General features: G+C 38.7%; 1 protein-coding gene across 4 annotated transcripts in view; it reads left to right on the top strand.

The window, feature by feature from the left end:
- The window catches only part of PDSS2 (decaprenyl diphosphate synthase subunit 2), a 133,468-nt gene that overhangs the window by 42,189 nt on the left and 69,083 nt on the right, over window positions 1-22,196 (top strand). For 3 of the 4 annotated variants that reach the window (XM_076333344.1, XM_076333346.1, XM_076333343.1), the window contains exon 2: window positions 8,561-8,692. The exons of the other annotated variant lie outside the window; for it this stretch is intronic. In XM_076333344.1, the coding sequence (XP_076189459.1) occupies window positions 8,561-8,692 (132 nt within the window). The remainder of the gene's footprint in view (window positions 1-8,560; window positions 8,693-22,196) is intronic. 4 annotated transcript variants of the gene reach the window in all.

The following is a 22,196-nucleotide window of genomic DNA, read 5'->3' as shown; positions in this document are numbered from 1 at the left end:
ATAAAGTAAATATTGATGGAGAAATCAGACACACAAAAATTAGGCTTCTGTCTAAGTATTTGTGGTTAGAAAAATAAGGGTGCCAGACCTGCAAGCTACTGCTGGTGAGAGTAATTGCACTCAGACACTAACTGCATTTTTTGGTGTTAGCTTGCCTGCTATCCACATCACATTCCAAGATCAAGTCAAACACTGACCAGGAAAAACAGCAGAGACTGGCAGTTGGTTTAAAAATACATTTTGGTGGTTTGTTTTCTGTGTGGTGTCTTTAGTGTCATCCTTAAGGTAGTCCTTTTTGCCATGCCCCTACCACTCATAAGATCTGGTTGGGTGGAGGGTAGAATTATTTAAAAAACAAAACCAAAAACAAAAACCCCAACTTTTTTTCTGAATAATCGATATCTTTGAGATAAATTTCTGATTATAACTGCCCTTTATTTTTATAGTGGTTCTTTTCCGTGTCTATAGTAGGCTGTTTTCAGATCTTAAATGACCATGCAACCTAAAACCAGCTCTTTTGAAACTTTAGTTTCAAACTGTTGCTGTGTGTCTTCATTCAAGTGAAAAAGTTGGTGGTTCCCTTCTTCTTACCAAGCAAACCTTTTTCCTCTTCATCCTCAGCTGGTCATAAGTTTTGCAGAAAAATGGGAGTTTAGAATGCTTTTGTTTGTTTTTTTTTTAACAGCAACTCTTCCCATTGATCCTAGGGGATAACCTATCCTAAAGGAAGTAAGTACATTAAAAAAAAAAAACCCACCCTGTAAAATAATACACGAGTTTGTAGCTGATCTTCATGGCAATAATTCAAATAACCTCTGCCTTAGGGAAACCTGGTAAACCTAGTAGCAGTGGATGGTAGACTGATACAAGTGTCTAAATGCGGTTCTACAGGCTCCAGGGAAAACTTTGGGTTTTTTTTCTTTCAAGAATTTGAAGGCTGTATTGGTTTCTAGGAGCTGTAAATGCTCAAGTACAATGAACTGCAAGTAACCAAGGCCAAGTATCACTGTTTGCTTTGCACCTGCCCAGAAACCTGTAGTTTCTTAAACTTCATCTTTATGATAAGACTTGATTTTTGTGGGATCTTGCCCATTTGAATCTCCACAACTTTATTTAACTATCTTACTTATCTTTTGTGATCATTGCTGTTTAAAGGTGGTTGGAATTTGCTTCTTGAAAGTGCTACAATGTAAGCCTGAAGAAATAGGTACATGTAGCAACTCCAGAAAGAGATCAGTCTCTCTTCCAATCATGAAGGGTGCTCTGATGTTTCCTAGAAATCCTTCAAAAAGTTATGTCTTAAGACTTTGTCTTGTGATAAATTAGTTCTGGGAATGATGCAATTGACTCCAAGTTCTGTGCACCTCCTGCCATTCTAAGCATAGTTTTCTACACTCCCAGTCCCCGCAATGATCACATTTAATAAGCAATGGAGTGATGAAACTTTGCATGGAATTTTTCACCTTTAGTTAAGAAATGTTTCTCCTTATAAGCAAAATCCTGTGAAAACTGAGCAGCTATTTTCTACTCTTATGGAGTCACTCAGGTTGGAAAGGACCTTAGGAGCTCTCCTCCAGAAGCTTCCTGTTCTAGAAGGTATGCTCCTGCAACCTTCTTCCAAGATAAAGCAACTAAGATATTCTTTGTTATGTTTCTATTCAGTTTGTGAAGAATATATTTAATATTTTTAAGCCATACCTTATGTGGATTTCTGGGACACTCAAATACCTAAATTTCATACAAGCTGTATTTAAAGTGTACAAAAAATTCAAAAGTTGCTTTGTATCATAAGTGAAGGCCACACTACTTCTAAATTGCCTTTTTTTTTTTTTTTTTTTTTTTTTACTTTGGATGAAGAGCCAGTGTAGAGACAGGCCTCTGTCGTCCTCACACCAGAGTCCTTTTTGGTTTTTGTCTGTGAAATCTTCTGTTTCTTTGTGATTGGCTTCACAAAGCTAATGGGTTGAGACCCTCATTTGCTCAGAGGCAAGGAGAGCAGGAGTGCTGTTAGAAAGACCTCCCTTGTAACCTGCCATAAGAGCATCTTCCCGCAAAGTGGGATGGGAACATCAATGCTCATTACACAAGTCTGCTGTTGCTGGATAAACCCTTTAATTACTGGACAGTTACATAATGGTAATGAGCCCCACCCCTATCACAACCATGTTTTTCAGGTAAAGAAATTCCCCCAACCCCAAAACTTAGTTTCCATATGCAAAGAGATGTTTAGTTGTCCAAGCCCAGGAATAAGTTTCTGAAACACGCATGTTCTCATCTACAGCCTCCAGTGGGTTTTAAGTTGAGATGGCTCGTTGAGTTTCAGAGCATCCCTCCTTCTACCATTTCCTGTCAGCTGGATATTTAATTTGAATCCCATTTTTAAATGCTGTTCTCCCGATGTGAAGTTTGTCTTCCCCCCCCCCCCCCCCACTGAACTGTGCTCAAAACACACGTCGTGACAAGGCTGATCCCCCTCAACAGATCTGGCCGTGGACGTTGGAATGGACCAGGGTTTTTAACATGTTTTGAAGATATATTGTGTAGAAGGGTATTTAATATATACTTGAAACTTGAGTAGCAGGTGAAAATAAGTCGCTATAGACTGCTGTTAGCATACACCAAATATATAAAATTGAATGTTCTGAGTATTTAAGTGTAGGCATGTTTGAGTGTGATCATATGGTCATATGGTGAATCCTATGATTCAAATAAGTGCATCTCTAATACAGCGGTTCAACATCCATTTAAAAAATGAGTATGTCAGAGAGTTTTCTCTTACTTACTTTTGACAAGTCATTAATAAAGCAAATTGGATAAAAGCCCTGAGGCTGGTAGAACTCTTGCATTTCTAATAAAGAAGCCGACAGTCTTGCCGAATAGCTCCATGCCTTACCTCTAGCACTAGATATAGAATTGTCAGTTATAATTAATTTTGAAAAAGTGTGTGGGGTTTTTAAAATGTAGCTGCACAGGTAACCATGAGTGCATCCTGATAACCCTTCTGTGTTGAGCAAAATAGATAGTACTTTCCTGAGATGTTACAGATTTTAAACTGTGTTTGCATTGTCACATCTGGGATTGTCAGTTTGAATAGAGGGGTTTCTTTTTCAGAACAGTTTGTGTTTCAGCCTAAAACTAGCCTGTGTTTTCAATGACATTATCCTAGGCTTATAACTCTTCTTCATCAGCATAATTGATTTTGGTTGTGTTACAGACTTTCCCAGCTGCTTTTTATTAGAGCTGTGTGAACAGGTGATTTTTTTTTTTTTTCTTCTCCTTTTGTTTGACATCTGAAGTGGGAAGGTAGAGGAATGGCTGATCACCACCCCGTATCTCCCTGTTTTCCTTTCCCTTGTAGCTAAACAGAGCTCGTGTATGACCTGAAACAAAATGATTGATCTTGTCAGTGGGACATCTTCAATAAAATGCATGGAAAGGAAGGGCAGAATCACCAACAGAGGTGAAGGGGACAGCGATCTGTTCACTTCAGCCCCTTCCAGAGGCCAGTGGCTAGAGCACACACCTGGGCGATGGTGGAGGGGCTCCTACTGGCCTGCTGGGGTAACAGATGAAAAGGCTGCAAATCCCGCAGCTCTCGTTTGCTTCGGTCATGAGCAGAACATTTGGGAAATGCTAAAAACATTTGACTAAACATTTAACAACCCCTTTTTGACCCTTCCAAAAAAACCTTATCACATCTGTTTAGATTGGAAGTTTGTTCTGTATTCTTAGTGGTTAAATTTGAACTAGCACTACTACCCATAAGCATGCTGTCTTCTGCTACACCCACTTGCAGTCAGTTGACTTCACAGTTGCCTGTGCTTTTTTTTTTTTAACTCCCATTTGGTCCCATGAAATGAAATTTCCCCCATGTCCATCTCTTCCTTACAGTAACTGTTGTATTTGCCATATTTCCTCTCTTGTTTAATTTCAGAGTTTAATTTAATGAAAAAAGTGGTAAGAACATTAGCTGGTTTTGTCTCATGCAAATAATTTAAAATCTTAAGTATTTAAACAAGATTGCTCAAAAATACAAATGGTGCTTGCAATAAATAGTTGATTTTTTTTTTTATGAAAGTGTAAATTACTGATGGAGTTAAACCTGACAATTATTGGAGGTTAATATTTTAACTGCAAAGTCTACTGAAATGGCTGCACATGTGGAGAAATACACAAAGCATTAAGTGAAATGCTCATGTTTGCTTGATTTATTCTCTGCAGCAGACGGACTCTGGTAGTAGGAGGTGTAATTTGCAGCACATTAGCTATTAGCCAGTGTCATTGCTTGAGTGGGTGGTGTGAGTCTCTTGTGCCTGTACAGTGTCATACTGCGCATGTGTCAGAGCTAGGCGCTTCTCCCCTGTGCTGTAAGATGAATTTTTTGTGAACAGTGATCTGTATTTAAAACTGTGAATCTGCCAGTTTTCAAATGGGTTATTCTGTCACTTGGATAATATTTAAATGCCTGCCTTTTTCCTTTTTCTTCTCTTTTTTTTGCTCTGTGTGTCCCGTTCTCTCCCCTCCCCCTGTTCTTAATGTTTTGCAAAACTGAATTGTAGAAGTGTTTGACTTACCTACCTTTTTTGGTATGCGGTCCCCTGAGGATGAAGTATGTAATTTGCGAGACACCCAGCCTGTAAGAGCAAGCAAAATTGTGCTACCATTTCTTTTTTGGGTACCCTATGCATGTACTTGTGGTGTTCAGCAGAGGTTTTCCAAGAATCTCAGCTTGATGCATCTTTTTTTGTGTGCACAATTCCACTTGGGTTGCTTTTAGTTCACTTTTTTCCCTAGAGGCACCTGTCTCCTGCCACATATCCATCAAGACTAATTGCACCATCTGGAAGACTTTTGTGTAGCTGTTACTTGTGCAGAATATCTCTTGGGAGCTTAATTCAGAATGTGAATGTGACCCCTGAAGCCATGTCAAGTAGCTGCAGTAGTTTCTAGTGTCTAAAGGATGATCACCGTAGGCTTTATTTGTTTCAAGTCCAATGCGGTTTGCTTTAGTGTGGATATGTTACATGTCACTAGCACTTCAGTCATGTTTTGAATGGAATTAGACTTTGACTGCTGGTTTGGTAATTCATAGAAAATCCTGTCTAAAATTACATCCAAACCATATCTAACATACAGGCTATATGATTAGGTGTAGAAATGACAGGCAAGTTGCTCCTTATTATTACACTGTTTAGTTTTTATGTCCTGTTCTTCCCCCCACCCCACATCTGCACTTCTCTTTAATAGTTTTCTGCTAAGCATGCAAGGCATTCATTGCTAGTGGTGTTGCCAGCCCCCTGAACAGCTCTGAACACTTGTTTTTGTTATTGCTATGAAACGGATTGAATATTTTCAGCACAGGTAGTTTTCTGCTTCTGTTCCTCACCTAGTCTGAATCAGGTAGAAGCGCTGTAGTGCTTCACTTCTAGTGGTGTCTGTCTAGGCAGAGGCTTATTTAAAGGCCAGTGCTTTATAATCCTGTGGTGAATACCTTTCTTCTCTACTTCTGTAATATCCTGTCCCTTGGCAAGCTGTAGAGCACTAGGCATGAAAACCCAAAGTGTTCTGATTGTTAAAAGTATCACCATAATTTGCTATATTTCTTTTTTGTTTGTTTTTTGTTTGTTTTTTTTTAAAGTGTTACTCATTTCTCATGGATCCTGCATTTAGTAAGGCACTCTGATTTTACTAGCATCCTTATGTGGAAAAAAGCAATTTTTTCCTAAAACCGCTTTTGTTTTAAAATGATGGAATTGTAAATGGAGTTGAGGAAATATATTTGAATTTAATTGCATCATCTGTGTAACTTGTGTGCTTGTGAGTAATGTGGTCAACTGAAGTTTAAGCCAGAGAAGTACTTACACCATCACAAACAATTATGAATTCTGTATACAGGATACATACACACTATATATTATTCATTATATGTATTTTCTGTTTTTTCCTGGGTAGTTTAATGTTCATTCTGACTCTGACTTTGGAAATCTATAAAGTTTTAAGTGTTTAACTGTCTTGGCTGCATTCTGTTAACTGTATATTGGTGAGAATAAACGTATGCAAGCTATAAATTTACAGAATATTGAAGGCAAGCAGCTGTCCCCTCCTCTTTAAAATCCCTCGCTACATGTATCTGGTAAGCAAAATAAAGGTGGATGTTGCAGGACTGCAGCGTGTGCTCTCGGGGAGAGATCTGAGCTGCACAAGCTCTCCCAGCTTGGAGTGGTTGAGAAGTACTGCGGACTGGTCTACAAAATAAATCATTGTCTGCTCCAGGAAGTTATATAGTATCTTCCTTTCAGTGGTTCTTATGCTGTTTTATTCAGGGTTTGTTTTGGTTGTTTTTTTGAAGGATCTTTGAGGATGGAAGAAGTGAGAGCTGGTGGCTCTGTGGCATGGTTTCTTCTCAGGAAGTTATGTTTGGTTCTCGTGTGCTAAAATCTGTGCTGACTGTCTTCCACTAAAATATTGATTACCCATGTTCTTGTAATTTTCAGAAACATTTTAATTGGTTTATTTTAAGATTAGCTAGCAAGGTAATGTGTTAATTGCTATTTGCATTTTGCTGCTCTGTTAAGAGAGACTAACATTTAATTGCATTATTGCAGATTAAGATTGGTGGCTAGTGCTTGCTTTTGGCTAAATTTCAGCATTGACTGTAAACGTTTGGTATCCACTTGGTTCTTAAAACCTCAACATAGTTGAACCAAACTCTGTTACTGTCTGAGGCCATGCACACTTGCTCTCTCTTTTGGAAATTTAGCAGAAGCTGGTACCTTCTCTAGCACCACAGCTGCCCACGTTGCTGAGAGTGTGGGGTGTAGCGCCGCCAGGCTCGGTACACCCCACCCCTAACTTGTCCTGGGTGCGCCAGCCCATTAGTCCACAGGTGAAGCAAATGGGTTGTGGGCATATTAGAAAGGCACAGAACAAAAAGCCATGGCTGCGTTTGGCTCATTAGACTCCACCAGAGCTAAAAATGTTGTGGGTTGTGGTAGGAAGCTGTACGAGCCATGCTGGCCTCCTCTTACGTTAATCGTTAGTGGCGTTTGTAGGCTGTGACTGCATTAAGCATGAGCTGAGCTCAGGGCTTCTCTGGAGGGGGAAGTATTAGCCTGGAATCAGTGCAGGTGTGAAGGTCAAGCCCAGTAGCTATCCAGTACCAGCTACCTGGGTGGACCCTCTCATTCTTCTCCTAGAGCTTTTTGAGATGTGTAGTTTGGGCCATTTCCCCATCTCTAGGAAAGGTTGTAAAGACTCAAGAAAAGAAGTCAAGATTTTTTTTTGCAGTAGCACAAGAGCTTTCACACAGAAGGGTGCTATTAAAATCAAATTTTTTTTTAATGTTTATGTGTCTGTGTAAATGAAATAGTATAAGATACTGTATACTATCTGAAGATACTCTTGTGTTGTGAAGTGGTGTAAATGTAATGAAAAAAAATCCAAATTAAACTTTAGGTTGCATGCACTGTTTTCTTTATTCAAACGTACTTCCAAGATCAACATCTTAAACTTTTATTCAGATGTTTTAAAAACAGTTCTGTTTTGATTTCCTTCAGTTATTAGGGCTAAAATTGTACTCTGGAATAAAATGAGTTAAAGTGCTTAGTAATCTGTGATGTCGTTCTTCATATGATTTATTTAACAAATATTTAGATGATACTGGAGATACGGGCTCTTATTTATTAGAAATTAGTTTACAAATTTAATAGCAACTGGAATGTATTATCCTTTCTTCTAGCTATTTTGCCTTATTGATGAATATAGGAAGTAGAAAGCAGCTTGACAAGGACAGGAAGAATACAATTGGAGACATTGCAGTCAAAAAGGAAAGCTAAGCTTGCTTTAAACCAAGTTAAGTTCTGAGATGGTGTATCTAAGTGGTCATTTAGAATTGCTTTCAACAGATATGTTTTTGGGGGCAGTTTCCTTTTGACCCCAAATTTAAAGGTGCAGTATTTGAAACAGTTATTTTGCTTAAAACAGCCTGTCTCTACTTCATTTATCTCTAACTTTTATGTCTTTCATCAGGTTCTGCAAAGTCTATTCCTAATATACTTAGACATGTTGTATGTATTGTGCAGTCTGTTCATAACCATTCTGATTTAAACTGTTCCATTTCAGCAAGTTATAGATTTTGGTTGTACCTTTCCTCCTTTCCCTTTCTTCTCTTGAAGTATGAGGCTTCTTTTGGCTTTTTTGTACTTCAGACAAGAAACTGAAAGCTCTTATTTTCCTGTTACAGTAGATCACGTTGAATTATTCTGAAATACTCCTTTCATGATATGACATGAAATGCAGGACGTATGCTGCTCCTTGGAAATAAACAAGATTTAATCCTCAATACTTGCTTTTCTCTGCAGTAGTAGTATTTCATTGTAAGTGTCAGGTAAAGGATGGCAAAAGATCATGATTAATAATTGCAGCTTATTTCCATGCAAACGTGAATATTAAAGACTTGATGAAATTATGGCAGCCTGAGGTCTGAGTCTTTCTTTCCACTTTGGTATGACCAGTGAAAATGGATTGTGAAAACATGCTTTTTTTTCTTTCCTTTTTGCAGAGGTTTTGTGTACGATAGCCGAAATAATTTACAGATGCGAGGTTTGGTCGTATTACTTATTTCCAAAGCTGCTGGACCCAGCACGGCAGAACTCTCTTTCCAGCACAACATGGTCAGTGGAATTTATTCCAGGTATGTAGTAACTTTCTTTAGCCAGGTACGTTTGATGAGCAACTTCATGGTGGTATCAAAGCATCTTAAGTGGTCTGCTCAGCTGTTAAGGAAAATCAGTACTTAACTAATTACAAAACTTTGTTCCTCAGGATTATCATAAGCTTTCCACAGTGAAAACCATTTCTACTCTTTATATAGCTCTTAAAATAGCCACACTTATATCTTAATTGTGGCTTTTGGGCACAACCAAATTAAAAACCTTTGGATCGAGATAGTTATTTGAAAGCTTATGTTGAGAGGGACTTGGAATCAAAAAAGTAAAGATGCTAGAAAATATTTTTTAATAGTATTTTCATTTTGAGTTACTCAGGTGTTACTCAGGTACACGTACGTACTAGAAATTTCAGAGTCAGATTGCTAGGCTTGTGGAATACCAGTTGGTTTCACCGAGCACGTAAGTTTTGCTATAGCCCCTTTGAAGGATATTTTCCCATGAAACAACAGTGCAGAATAAAGTTTTTGCCTCCCACGTGTCACAGCAGAATTACTGAGCCTACCATTAAGGTTCCTCAGGCTCTCACTGAGATAATTCAGCCTCATCGAGTTCCTAAATATTTTTTAAGTATTTAAACTAAATTACTTAATAGTAGTAACAACAGTAATAAAAAATAGTGGTTGCCCTCCTTTGTATATTTGACAGTTAACTGTTCCACTGAAGTAATAAGTGAGATCTGGTTGAAAAATTGTAAAGTTTGAATTTTTGAAACCCTTCTGAAAAATTGTGAGTGTTGCTTGGTTGAGGGAACAGGCTGTCATATTTTCAGTTAATTGTGTTTCTGACCACTGTGATGTATTAAATGAAGATACACAAACGTAGTGACATGTTTGTATCCTGATTTGTTTTAGAAGTGCAGAGATAGCATTGTAAAATTGAACAGACCAAAAAAATAAAGATGTTAAATTATATGTAGTATCTTAAAATAACAGAGAAGGAAAATACATATGAATGGGTACAGACAGAAATAACAATAAGTAAGAAAAAAGACAAGGCTATAAAAGAGGCTTGTTATAGAGGGCTGTGTTGTCCCTTTAGCTGTTTAATTCCATTCTTGTTTTGTTTCATCCTTAATGTCCCCTTAGGGTTGCAAAATTTTTATATTTATATGCAAATGATACTGTATGAAAGCATAATTCTAGTTAGTTAATTATGGCACAGGAGATATTTTAGTTTGTTTTGTAAATGATTAAAAAAGTTTACCTTAAGTATGCCTCATAAAAGGAGAGAAAAAGTGTTATTTTTTGATAACTGAGTTCTTGAGTATGATGATCCTGACCATGGAGGTGACGTTTGAGCGTTTAAAGCTGCCGTTGGGAAGGTGACTAGTGGAAGTATTCATTAAGGAGCAAATAAGACCTTGAATTAATAATGAGCCAGTTGGTGTAAATGGACATCATTGGAACTATGCCAGTTCAACCAGCTGAAAATCTAGCCTAATAATCTAAGTTTGAGCAAGTCAATAGCCATTATAATATCTAGTTCAGAGTTACAAAGGTACTCCAAAAATGAAGCCATTTTGAATACGCCCACACAGGTTCACTTAAGGTTCATTACTGTCTGCACAAGTGATAACTATGGAGTTGTTAATTTAAATGGATTTTCAATGACACTTCAAGTCTGTAGCACGGTATAAATACAAACTGATGCACGCTATGAGAATGCCAATGCGTTGTTTCATTTTGTGCCGTAGTGGCCAGTTCTTGCCCTCCACCGAAGTCACTGTGGGCTTTGCCTTTGACTTTGGACTCCTTTCTTTATTTAAGGTACTTTTCCAAATACACTCTTAAATGTGAGTCTAATTTCTGATTTTTATTTCCTCATTGTATAAAGCTAAGAGAACAGGCAGCTTGTAAAATTGTGATCTTAAAGGGCTTTTGTGATTGTTTTATGTATTACAAATAATGTTTTACAAACTGCTTTCTCCTGAATAAGAACAAAAGGACATAATTTTCCATTAGAACATTTTTGTCTGCTATCTTGGTTACGGTGTAATTATATATGGTGTGTGTATTAGACATACATATCAAAGGCAAAGTATATCCCTCAGTGATATGAAGTGAAGAAATACGCTTAATCCTTTATTGTTCATATATGTCTCCAGCTTTGGAAAGTATTTTTTGGAAATAGATTCTTACAGATTTTCAGCTCAGCTGTAAACTATACAGCTCTTTTTGTTGCCATGCCATATAATTACTTCATCTTTATATATAATATTTTGCTGGAAATATTATTTCTGGCACTGTAATGAGCATCTTCATTGCCTGATAGTTACGTGCTGTGAATGTTATATTGTGGACTATTAGCTGGGATATGGCTTGCTTGATTTTAGGGTACTTAGTAGTGATTAATTAATTGCATTCCTGAAATCCGAGCATGAGCTAAGTTGTTCCAGTACTTGTCAGTGATTGCACCAGTCCAGTCTTTCTTTTCCCACTGTTTGTGTTGGAACCAGCTCTTGTGCTCTCTTTAAATATTCAGTCCCGCAGTGGATAGCCCGGTTACATCAGTCCGCTATATCTGGTACTCCACTAAACATACAAACTGTGGCCAGGAAGATGTAACAGTGCGATAATTATTTAACTTAGAAAACCACAAAAAAACATGGTGGACTTTTTCATCCTGGAATCTGGCGTGTTCTGCATAACCTCTTCTCCCTATTTCATATTCTTGAATCACAATATAAGCAAGCAATACAATAACTATAATTAAAACAGAAAAACACTGAGAGCTGAATTTGGAATAGCAAAAAAATGTTGGGGTTTTTTTCTCCTATTCTCCTGTTCTCTAGATATGTCAATTCATGGGACAATTGGCCTAAATGTATAAAAATAGTTTAGCTAGCTGCTTAGCTGGCATCTGTTTTTTTACTGGTACACAATGGAACAAAACTGATGCCTGCTACCAGAGAGCAATCTTTTCCAGAATGATGAGGATTACAATTTAGGTAGTTACAGGAACAGGGCTAGCGTAGTTATATGGTGCTGCCTCTGGCCGGCATTGCCTCCAGCTTTAGCACTTCATAATTTGCAGGAGACGTGTTCTGCCCGCCTTAAGCTGGGGGCTTGGGGGTCATTGTACGCAAGGATATCATAGTAACTGTTGGTTGCCTTATGAGCCGTGCTGAAGATAAGGGGGGAATTGTTATAAAAGTCTGCTTGGCATGCTTGACTCTGTACAGCCACCTCCCTATCATGTTGCCAGCAACCTGACTTTATTCCTATTGGCGGGGAAAAGAACCTGGCTTTACTTCCAGCTCAGCACCAGTGATCCCAAAAGAGGATGAGGAGGAGAAGTAGCAGCATGATAAACAGCTGTATTTCAGCTGCTGGATAGATTTCCTGAAGTTGAAACTTTCTGCTGGTCTCTTAGCCTTTAGGAAAATATTTCCTTGGCTACAGAAGCATTGCAAATGTAATGATGAAGTGCAGTGCTCGCTACAGAGTATGCAAGCAGTATCATGTAAGGGTTGATGTCATTGCCTGTACTCAAGCAAAGCGGCATCCTGTATTCCCTTGAAATTCCTTCCTGCTCCTGTGCTGAAGAGAAAGCAGAACTCACATTTGGGTTTAGGCAGAATCTAAGTAATGATAATTTGTCATGCTAATAGTATCAGAGAACACCTTAGATGTGACATGGGAGCCTAGAGCTTCATAACAGATTCATAAGAGCACTGAGACCCATTTCCTAACTGGTGATTTAGAGTGTGACACTCCTCTCTGTTGCCTTCTTTCAGAGCAAAACTCACTTGGATAGTCAAGTATGCAGCTTGCTGTTCTTTTACTTTGCTGCTGGAGGTGAGGTTTTTAATTGAAGCTCCAGGATCATATGGTTTCTGAACACTTACAGCTTTATGCTTCATAGTTGGAGCTAGATTCTTACAGTTGAAGATACCAAGACTGGCTTGGGCCCTCTCACTAAATACCCAAATAGGTATCTTATTCTGTTCATGTCTGGCACTGCCAGACACTACTGGCTGGGGATTGAGGAATCTCCTTGGCTTTATACTGAGTAATGAATTCCTCACATAGCCTTTATATTGCAGCTTAAAATGCAAGTGACACCAAAGAACAAACTCACGCCATCTCTTCAGGCCTCAGTATCCTTGGCTCTAATACAGCGAGTTATTTTCTTCTCTCTGTCATGTTTTGTATCTCTCTTTTTTTTTTTTTTTTTCCCCATTAGTGCCAGTTTCAAAATTACCCTCTAGCACTGACATCCATTGAGTCAGCTCTGCAGATTTCCTTGGATGCTTGTCAGAGGTGTAAAAGCAAAATAATCCTTTTTTCAGTCAAATCTGCCTGTGTATTCACACTGGTGGATCCTGTGGTCATTGACAAGCAAAGACCTTTTTATTCTACCAAATTCAGCAAGTGTGTGTCTATGTGCGTGTAGAGTGGAATACAGAAAGTACTAGTTCAGATCCGTACTAAAACCTGGTAAATCCAGCAAACAGATTGCTGGATTGGTGCTGTCAATACTGGGCTCTGTCCCTGCCTCTTCTCCCACAAGAGTGATGCAGCTGGCCTTTAAAGCTCCAGGAATTCATCTCTTGCAAGATGAACATGCTTTCCTACAAGAAGGTGGTACTCACTGGATAAACTTGTCTCTGAATCAGAATTCTTCCTGCTGCTTGGAAGAGTGGTGGTAATACTGTAGTGACAGTGATCATGAACATATACTCCTTTTACTTAGTGTTTTAGTAATGCTTTTGGAACCAGCATTGATGCTGCTTCCAACAAAAGCCCAATTTAAGTGGAAGTTAGCAGCACTTTGTTATGGCGATGGATCCTTTGCTCATCGGGTTCCAGTAGTAATTCTTACTAAGTGCGCTGGGTACCCTTTTTTGGGGAGAGAGAGAGAGAGAGACGCACACACACACGTGTCACACAGTCTGATTTCACATGCTCTTTGTCATTGTGCCTATGCCAAAGTCATCTTGTTCTTACCTTCTCTAAAGGAACATTCATTTGCAACTTAAAGGTCTCCAAGAAATACCAGATCTTAACCTGAGGGTTCATTCATCCATCGGTTGCTTTTCCTCTGGAAGTTTTCTTTGGTTGCAAAGAAGTCAGGAGGGGGTAGGCGTCATTCTAAGGACCCTAAGGAAAGAGGATATACTGCTCTGTCCCTTTGCAGTTCCATCTAGCTTACTCCCAGCTTTCTTTGCTAGATATGAAAACAAAGCTTTGCCTTAACTTAATTTCCTTCCCCTGGATTCCAAAGAGCTTTACATCACCTTCAGGGAAAGTTCAACCTTCCATTACCCTCCTTTCAGGGTAAACCAGATGCTGCTGATAGTACATCTAGGTTCATAGGATAATTCGAGTTGGAAGGGATCTCAGGAGGTCTGTAGACCAACCTCCTGCTCAAAGCAGAGTCAGCAATGAGGTCAGACTCATCTAGCTTTCTTCATGAAGGTCAGGTCTTTCAAGAACATAGTCTTCTTCACAAGGTGATAATCAAAATGTGTTTTAAACAGATGAGTGAACTTTCTACCCTCTGCCTTTAGCCTCATGCTCTGTGTTTAACGCTGTAGTTGGTGTGCATTCATGAGTATGTAGCTCACAAGAGGCCACACTGATGTTGGCATAATCTAGCCTGTTAGGTGTCCTTAAGGTCATTTGAGAGCTGAAATATCCAAAGAACTTTTATATTGGGTCTGGCTGAGATGGAGTTAATTTTCCCCATAGCAGCCCTCATAGTGCTGTGCTTTGAATTGGTACCTAGAAAGGTGTTGATGACACACCAGTGTTTTGGCTACTGCTGAGCACTGCCTGCACAGCATCAAGGCTGTCTCTCCAACATTCCCCCCTCACCAGTAGGCTGGGGGTGGGTAAGATCTTGGGAGGGGACAGTCAGGACAGCTGACCCAAACTGACCAAAGGGTATTCCATACCATATGATGTCTGCTCAGCAATAAAAGCTAAGAGAAAGGAGGCGGGGGGGGGGGCATTCATTATGATGACATTTGTCTGCTGGAGCAACCGCTACACGTACTGAAGCCCTACTTCCCAGGAAGTGGCTGGACATTGCCTGCTGATGGGAAATAGAGAATAAAACTTTTGTTTTCCTTTGCTTCCGCGCACAGCCTTTGCTTTTGCTTTATTAAACTGCCTTTATCTTGATCCACGAGGTTTTTTCCATCTTATTTTCTCCCCCATCCTGTCCTGCTGAGGAGGGGAGTGATAGAGCGGCTTGGTGGGCACCTGGCGTCCAGCCAAGGTCAACCCACCACACTTTCCTTCCCAAGATTTTCAGAATTAGTGACGTGGATTGTGTCAAGGCCCATTATGATAACACAAGCGTAAAGGTCTTATCTGTCTTAGGGATATGCCACCAAAAGTTGCTGTGTATTAGTGGGGACACTAGGAATCTCTTCCATTTCTCATAGGTGACAGCTTGCCATCTGCAGCTCTATCTTTTCTTTCTCTAAAACCCATGCCATGGCAGGTGTAACAGAGGTGATGCTGTGCTTGTTAGAGCAGTCTTTAATTACTGTATGTATGAGGCAATCAGGCTGCCTCCAGGGAATTGAAGCTCTGTGAATGATGATCCTTGGACATCTTCAGTCTGTAAAGGTAAATATGGACTAGCATAGTCAAAAGTGTAGAGGTAATATACTTGTTATAGTATGCTTTTGAGACTTGCAGTCTGCACAAATTTACACAAATGGACATTGGTTTGTTGACTTTACTTCTGCATGTGTCCTGGACTGCTGTTGAACTGGGATTTTATGGTTGAGAGGGATCTGAAACGGCAATACTCTGCTTTGTGTATTTAGCATAATAGCGTATGAGGTGTGAGCACACTTTGTCTGGAAATTGAGAAAATGTAAAAGGAGTTCCACTTCAAGTGATAAACAGAATAAATACTCCATGAGGATGTGCACCTTGGGCTCTGCATTCCCTGAGAGCTCCAATTATTGGCAAGTACCCTCTGTCGTGTCCTTGTGAATGCAACCAAACAGCTGAGAGATGATAATGCTGTCCTTGACTCAGAAGACTGTCACATCTCCAGTTGGAGTAGATGACTGCAATAGCAAAGGGCTACCTTCTGGTTTAGGAACAGGTAAATGTTATTCTGGCAAAGGAGGTCTTTTACTGTGTAAGCTGTATCTTCACTTGCTCAGCTCACCAGTAAAGTTTTGCCAGCAAATTCTTTCTACTGTAGACAAGCTTAAAGATGTTTGTAATTTTTAATAATTGCTTAAATGCTTTCCGACTGAAATGTGACTGTCTCCACATAAATCTATATTCGATTAATTAATAGTTTTACGCAAAGAAATCAGATAGTCTCCCTTTAAAAGGAAGAAAGGAAAATGCAAATCCATTACAAAGCCTCTTGGCTAATAAGCCATGGCAAACATGAGTAAATTTTGGTGAAGGTGAGATTAATTGTATTGTTATGGTGTAAGTGACACTTAGAGGTTGCCTTGACCTGTTTGCTACTACATTTTGTAAAAGCCTTATTTCTACCTTGCATGGTGTAGGTTTATCTGTGGACAAATTCTGTTTGAGAGTTATTGTAAAAGACAAAACTCAGATGAAATAAAATCAAAGAATGACCATACAAATGATGGTTTTGATACCTACAAAAATAAAAGAGCATGAGTGTGTGACTTGTCACCTCATCTTCAGATCTTGTCCTTCTTTCAGCTTCTGTACTCTGAACTGTATAGTGTATTAACTTGGGAGATTGGATTTGACTGTTTCTTACCTTCCTATTTTGAAAGAAATAAATGATGCCTAACTTTATAACGGACTCCTGTCATGTGAAGAGTACTTCTGTATTTGTAAGAAGTCTTTTTTTTTTTTCCATTACTACTTGTCTGAGTTTACTAGTAATGGAAAACTAAATTAGATTTACCCTGACCTGGTGCAATGCGGAGGGAGTGGCTGTGAACCAGAGTTTGGGAGACTTCATGCTGCATTGCACCTATCCCCATCAATGATGTAAATCATGATAGAACGTGTTTAAACAAAATAAAAAGCAAGAAATGAGAAAGATGTAGTAAGACCAATAGTGTATGTAGAAACTCAAAAAAGGCAGAGCTTTTTTCTTTTGTCTGGTGTAAGTATTCGGACTGGGAGTTTTAGTGCAGAATAGCTGTTGCACTTTAAATTCACACTGGCTTATTGCACACAAGCCCTGGGTCTCAGCTGCAGATATTGCAGAGATTAATCTTATTAATAGAACTGCTAATTGGTGTTTGACTTCTAATTATAGTAACAATAGGCCATAACAATCAATCCTCACCTTTACTGGGGCACATTACAACTCTTTATCATAAAAATGATTTCCTTTGGGACTTACTGTTCTTATTCCTATCTTCTGGAAGGCTGGCTTTCAGTGAAGGTGCAGTATCCCAACTAGCATGTACTTTGAAAGCTTAGCTAATTAACTGGTAGAGAAAATGCATGGTCCTAAAATATTCAATATCTAAGTACATTAAGTAGTACAGTGCTCTTGACAAAATTATTTGTTTGAAAGGTAATGGGAAAAGTATCTCAAAATATGAGCAGTGGTGTCTTTTATAATCTTTAAGAAATGTATAATTTTGTTTCCCAATCCTTGGTAGCTTTCCCTTAGCTTTTGGTGAGAGGAAATCTAAGCGATTATTCTAAATTATTCTATTTAGTTTTTGCTCTCCAGGATAAATCCTGTGAGATTCTTCATCTCATTTACAAGACGAGTCTCAGGAGATGAAAAGCACATACAACTTGATTACATATTCCTATTGATCATCTTCAACCCACAACAATAAAAATCAACTCCAAATACAAATCTAACAATATTACTAAGTCATTACAACCAGTACTTTTCTTCATTAACTTTTTATTGTTTTCAGCATACACAGCATGTGCAAATACAGCAATTATGTGTTGAATAAGAAAAGGTCCTCTCGGTACACTGTAGAATAAATCAGAAGGCACTGCATTAAAGCTAATCAAAGACTGTGAGGAGATATGGACTAAAACCTTGTTCTATCACTATATAGCTGAGCAAGGTAAACTCAGTATGTACATTACAAAGGGTTTTTGGTTTGTTTTTTAAAAAGGAAGTAATTTTCAGTATCACGGAAAGCAGTGTAGGGATGGCTTACCTTGGAGAAACCATAACGCTGCCTGCTGCCTGTCTGTCCAGCCCACCCTTTTCCTGGAGCTTCCTCCTCCCACTGCTTGTGAAGTGAGTACTGGACTGCCACGATCTGCAGCATAGCATACAAAACCGGAGCAGCACTGATGAAATTCTGCAGTGGGTCAGGAGCAGCTGTGGGAGCAACAGAGTCCTGCCTTCACCCTAGTGGGAACTTTTCAAAGAAAGGCCAGATGGCCTGTGGGTAACAAGACCTAGTACAGCCTTCCTGGGGCATGACATCTCCACGTACTGGAGCACTTCGTCAGAGCTGTTCTTTGGTGGTTTGCTGTAAAATCTTTCCCTTGCAATAAATTTCTGCTTGAGAACTTTCACATTTTCTTTAAAAAAAAAAAAAAAAAGTATGTGTGAAGAGAAATTTCCAACCATGTGTGAAGAGAAATTTCCAACCATCACCTAAGCACAATCCAGTGCTGTGATGAAAGCGCACAACAGCTCTGGGGACTTCTTATCCCTCAGAACTATGATGTCAATATGACCAATTGCTTCACAGCAAGTTCTGAAGTAACTATATTTATGTAATTTATTTGTCCTACAGTCCCAAAATATCTCCCATGCTTTCCCATCTGCTGAAGTACCAGCTGTCCTCTTCCCAGGCACAACCTATTAACTTCTCCCTTGACAAATTTTACAATGCAATTATGCAGTTTCAGTACAAATTTCTGCAATACTCAGAAAATTGTAGCAATATGAAGTTAAGTATTACAAGGCTTACTGTACCAATTAATTTATTTTCTTAATATGATTCAGTCAGTACTCTGATATAATGTAACTGAAGATATTACAAAATTTTTCACCTGCTGGGGTGGAGTTGAGGAGAAGGTCTTCATTATACTCCACAAGTAAATGTATATAAAAATAAGTACTGATCTTTGGCATATTTTGATATGTATGGGCAATACGTTTCTGTGGTGGTAACAGATTGTTTTTGGGGTTGAGCATAAATAAGAGTGGGCCTGACTGCTCATGAATGATGCCCTCCTAGCTCGGAAGGTACCCTTTTTTGCTTAGAGTTCATGAGGCTGTATAAAGGCTATACAACATCCATTCCCTTCCATTTGAAATAACAGCATGTTCTGGACCCTGATCACATTATACATTAAGTGAATGAATATTTCTTATAACTTCACTGGTATCTGGCCTTTAACTTTCAGTAGATTTTTCTGTGGAATTTGACAGCTCTGAAGTGCTTCTAAAGCAAACAATAATTTTAAAAAAGCGCAGCACATTATTGCAGGTGTTGTAGACAGGGCATTGTGTTGCTGGACAGAGAAGCTTGGTTATTTGTAATATATTCCAATATAAAGGTGGGCGTGTGAGTACATAGAGATAGCAAGTAGATGAGGAAAATACAAGGAAAGAGAGAGAAGTTACTACTTCTTGTAGTGTTATAGCCAAGATTGTTCAAGGTAATAAGAATTTTTTTTTGGCATGAAGAACAGGAAGAGAGGCCAGAGAAGACTGCCTAAGAACTTTGGGGGAGGAGGGGTGGTTGTTGTTGTTGTGTTGGTTTGTTTTCTTTTTGAAGGTGAGGAGAAAGTGTTCTAAGTTGAATTCTGGTAAAGAATGTAAAATCAAAAATTCCTTATTTCAGAAACTGGATTTTCTTTGGGGGTGACAACTGGATTGGGAGAAACAAATTTTTGGACTGACTCCCTTTTAAGGAGACACTGACTGTGAAATAAAAGTGCATGCTGACATCTTCATATAGTAGATCTTAATCTTCACAAGCAAAGTGGTTTTTTATTTGATGCAGTAATGGAAGAGAAATTACTAAGGAACAATAGCAAGAATTAGCCTGATGGAAGTGACTCATTAATAAAAATGAATCATCTCTGCAGAAACATTTTCAATGGGCATGAGGTGATATTTCAGTCAGATTGGAATTCAGATTGGAATGGAGAATGTTAGTCCTTGCTATGTTGCACCTTGGCTATTAGATTAAGAAGAAAGTTAAATTGTTACTTAAGTTAATAAAAGGTTTTAGGTATGGATGGATTGCAAGACTAGCAAGTCCTGATTTGGAGATAATGGTTGCATTCTGAGTTTAAGTTACTAGAAATACGTATGATGACAGTGATCAGTGATTTGAGAAGAGGAATAAGGAGTTAGAGAATTAGGGATAAAGATTTCAAGAATATGAATACAACATGGTATTCTAACCATGTTGTATTTGAGAAGGTGCTTAGGCAGTCAAAAGAGAAATCAGAAAGATGATGGTTTTTTCTAGGGTTTGCAGCAATTGAAAACTTCTGATCAGCACTGACAGCGTGACTATGGTGCACGTGAGATTTTGGGAGTTTGATTGCCCAACTCTTGAAGTCCATTAAAGTATTTGCAGTTGTAGTTTTTAATTTTTCCAAAGACTTGGCCAAATTTGTGTAAATTTTTGTGGAAAGAAGATGCAGCCAAATAAATTACGCATCTAATATTTCCAGAAAGGGAAGAAACATAAGAGTGTTTCACATACTGTACAGTATTTCTGATTTCTTTCTCATAATTGTTATGTTTCATCAAAACAGTGTTCTGTGGAAAGCTTACTTCAGTCTCTTAGAGCTGAAATTTCATTCTGGCTTCTGATATCCGTGCAACAAAACCAGTACAAAAAGTTCAGCTAAATTCATGTGCTCTTCCAGTCAGCAAATTGAATTTTAGCAAAACTGCAGTAGTGGCTGCAGTCAATAAATGATCCTGTTTTGTGGACTCAGGTAGGAATTCTGCAGAAATTAAATTTGTTCTTGAAGGTGGTTTATTAGCATATAGCTGTCTCTCCACCATCACTCACTTGGGGTTAATGTTGCTTGAATTGGTTGATATCATTTTACCCCTTATTAAAATGTGTAGATTGAATAATTCTGGGATGAAAGGACCAAAAAATGAAAGCATGAGATTTTCAGATACCTTATAGAACTGCTGTAAATAAGGTAAAAATAGATGGAAATTATGCCAATGGTATAATAGTAGGTAGGTGTTGTGGTTTAACTCCAATTGGCAATCAAGCACCACACAGCTGCTTGCTCACCCTCCCCCCTCACCCCGGTGGGATGGGGGAGAGAATCAAAAGAGCAAAAGTAAGAAAACTCATGGGTCGAGATAAGAACAGCTTAATAATTGAAATAAAATATCATAATAATAATACTGTAATGAAAAGGAAAACAACAACAGAGAGAGAGGAACAAAACCCAGGAAAAAAAAGTGATGCAACAGCTCACCACCCACTGACCCATGCCCAGCCAGTCCCCGAGCAGCGATTGCGGCCCCCTGGGCAACTCCCCCTGGTTTATATACTGCACATGACGTCATATGGTATGGAATATCCCTTTGGCCAGTTTGGATGAAGTGTCCTGGCTGTGCTCCCTTCCAGCTCTTGTGCACCTCCTTGCTTGCAGAGTATGGGAAGCTGAAAAGTCCTTGACTTAGTGTAAGCACTGCTGGGCAACAACTAAAACATCAGTGTGTTACCAACATTATTCTCATCCTAAACCCAAAACACAGCACTACACCAGCTACTAGGAGGAAAATTAACTCTTATCCCAGCCAAAACCAGGACACTAGGGTTTTTTCATCAAAAGACACATTTTCTCAATATCATGCGATACTCCATTTGCATAAAATATATACTAATAATAATGATAAAACTTTGCATACATCAACAGCACCAAATGCTTGTTACTATGCTGATATGGTCCCAGAAGCAGCAGTCATTGCCTTGCTCCAAAAGGTTTATTATCTTTTCCCTGCTGGCGATTCTGTTAACACACCTGGTGTAAGGGACAAGGTCTCCGAGAAGTCTGCCGTCTCCCTTTAGCTATTAGTCTCGTTCCTTGTACATGGCAGGCAATATCCATCTGCTGCATACTTCTGCTTTGTGAAAAGCAAAAACATTCCTATAATAAACCATTTTAATATATGGTATTAATGTCCCTATCCAATTCTGAACATTGAAAGTTCAGGAGGGGAGAGGAGAGCAGGTGTGATAACCATACTTTTAATTGCTGACTAAAATAAATGCAGTTACAGCTGTTCAGAATAGGACAAGTTTCCTTGATAGTATGAGGTATCTGTGGTTGTGCAAGCAGCGTATGTTTTGATTTTTTTTTTCCCCTCTGTGAGTTGGATATTTATTGGTATTTCAGAATATACAGTATGTTTTATATAAGCATGATTAAAAAAAAAATATATGAAATAAACCCCGACCCTATCTGGTACACTGTATTCTGGTGATTCACGTTTTAGTTTTTAATGCCTTTTTTTCTGTGCAGTTAGACATAAGAACAATCTATTCTCTTGACAGGACTGCTCGTTTAT

Source organism: Aptenodytes patagonicus, chromosome 3 (genome assembly GCF_965638725.1).
Source record: "Aptenodytes patagonicus chromosome 3, bAptPat1.pri.cur, whole genome shotgun sequence".
NCBI lineage: Eukaryota > Metazoa > Chordata > Aves > Sphenisciformes > Spheniscidae > Aptenodytes > Aptenodytes patagonicus.
This window is presented reverse-complemented; position numbering and strand designations above follow the sequence as displayed.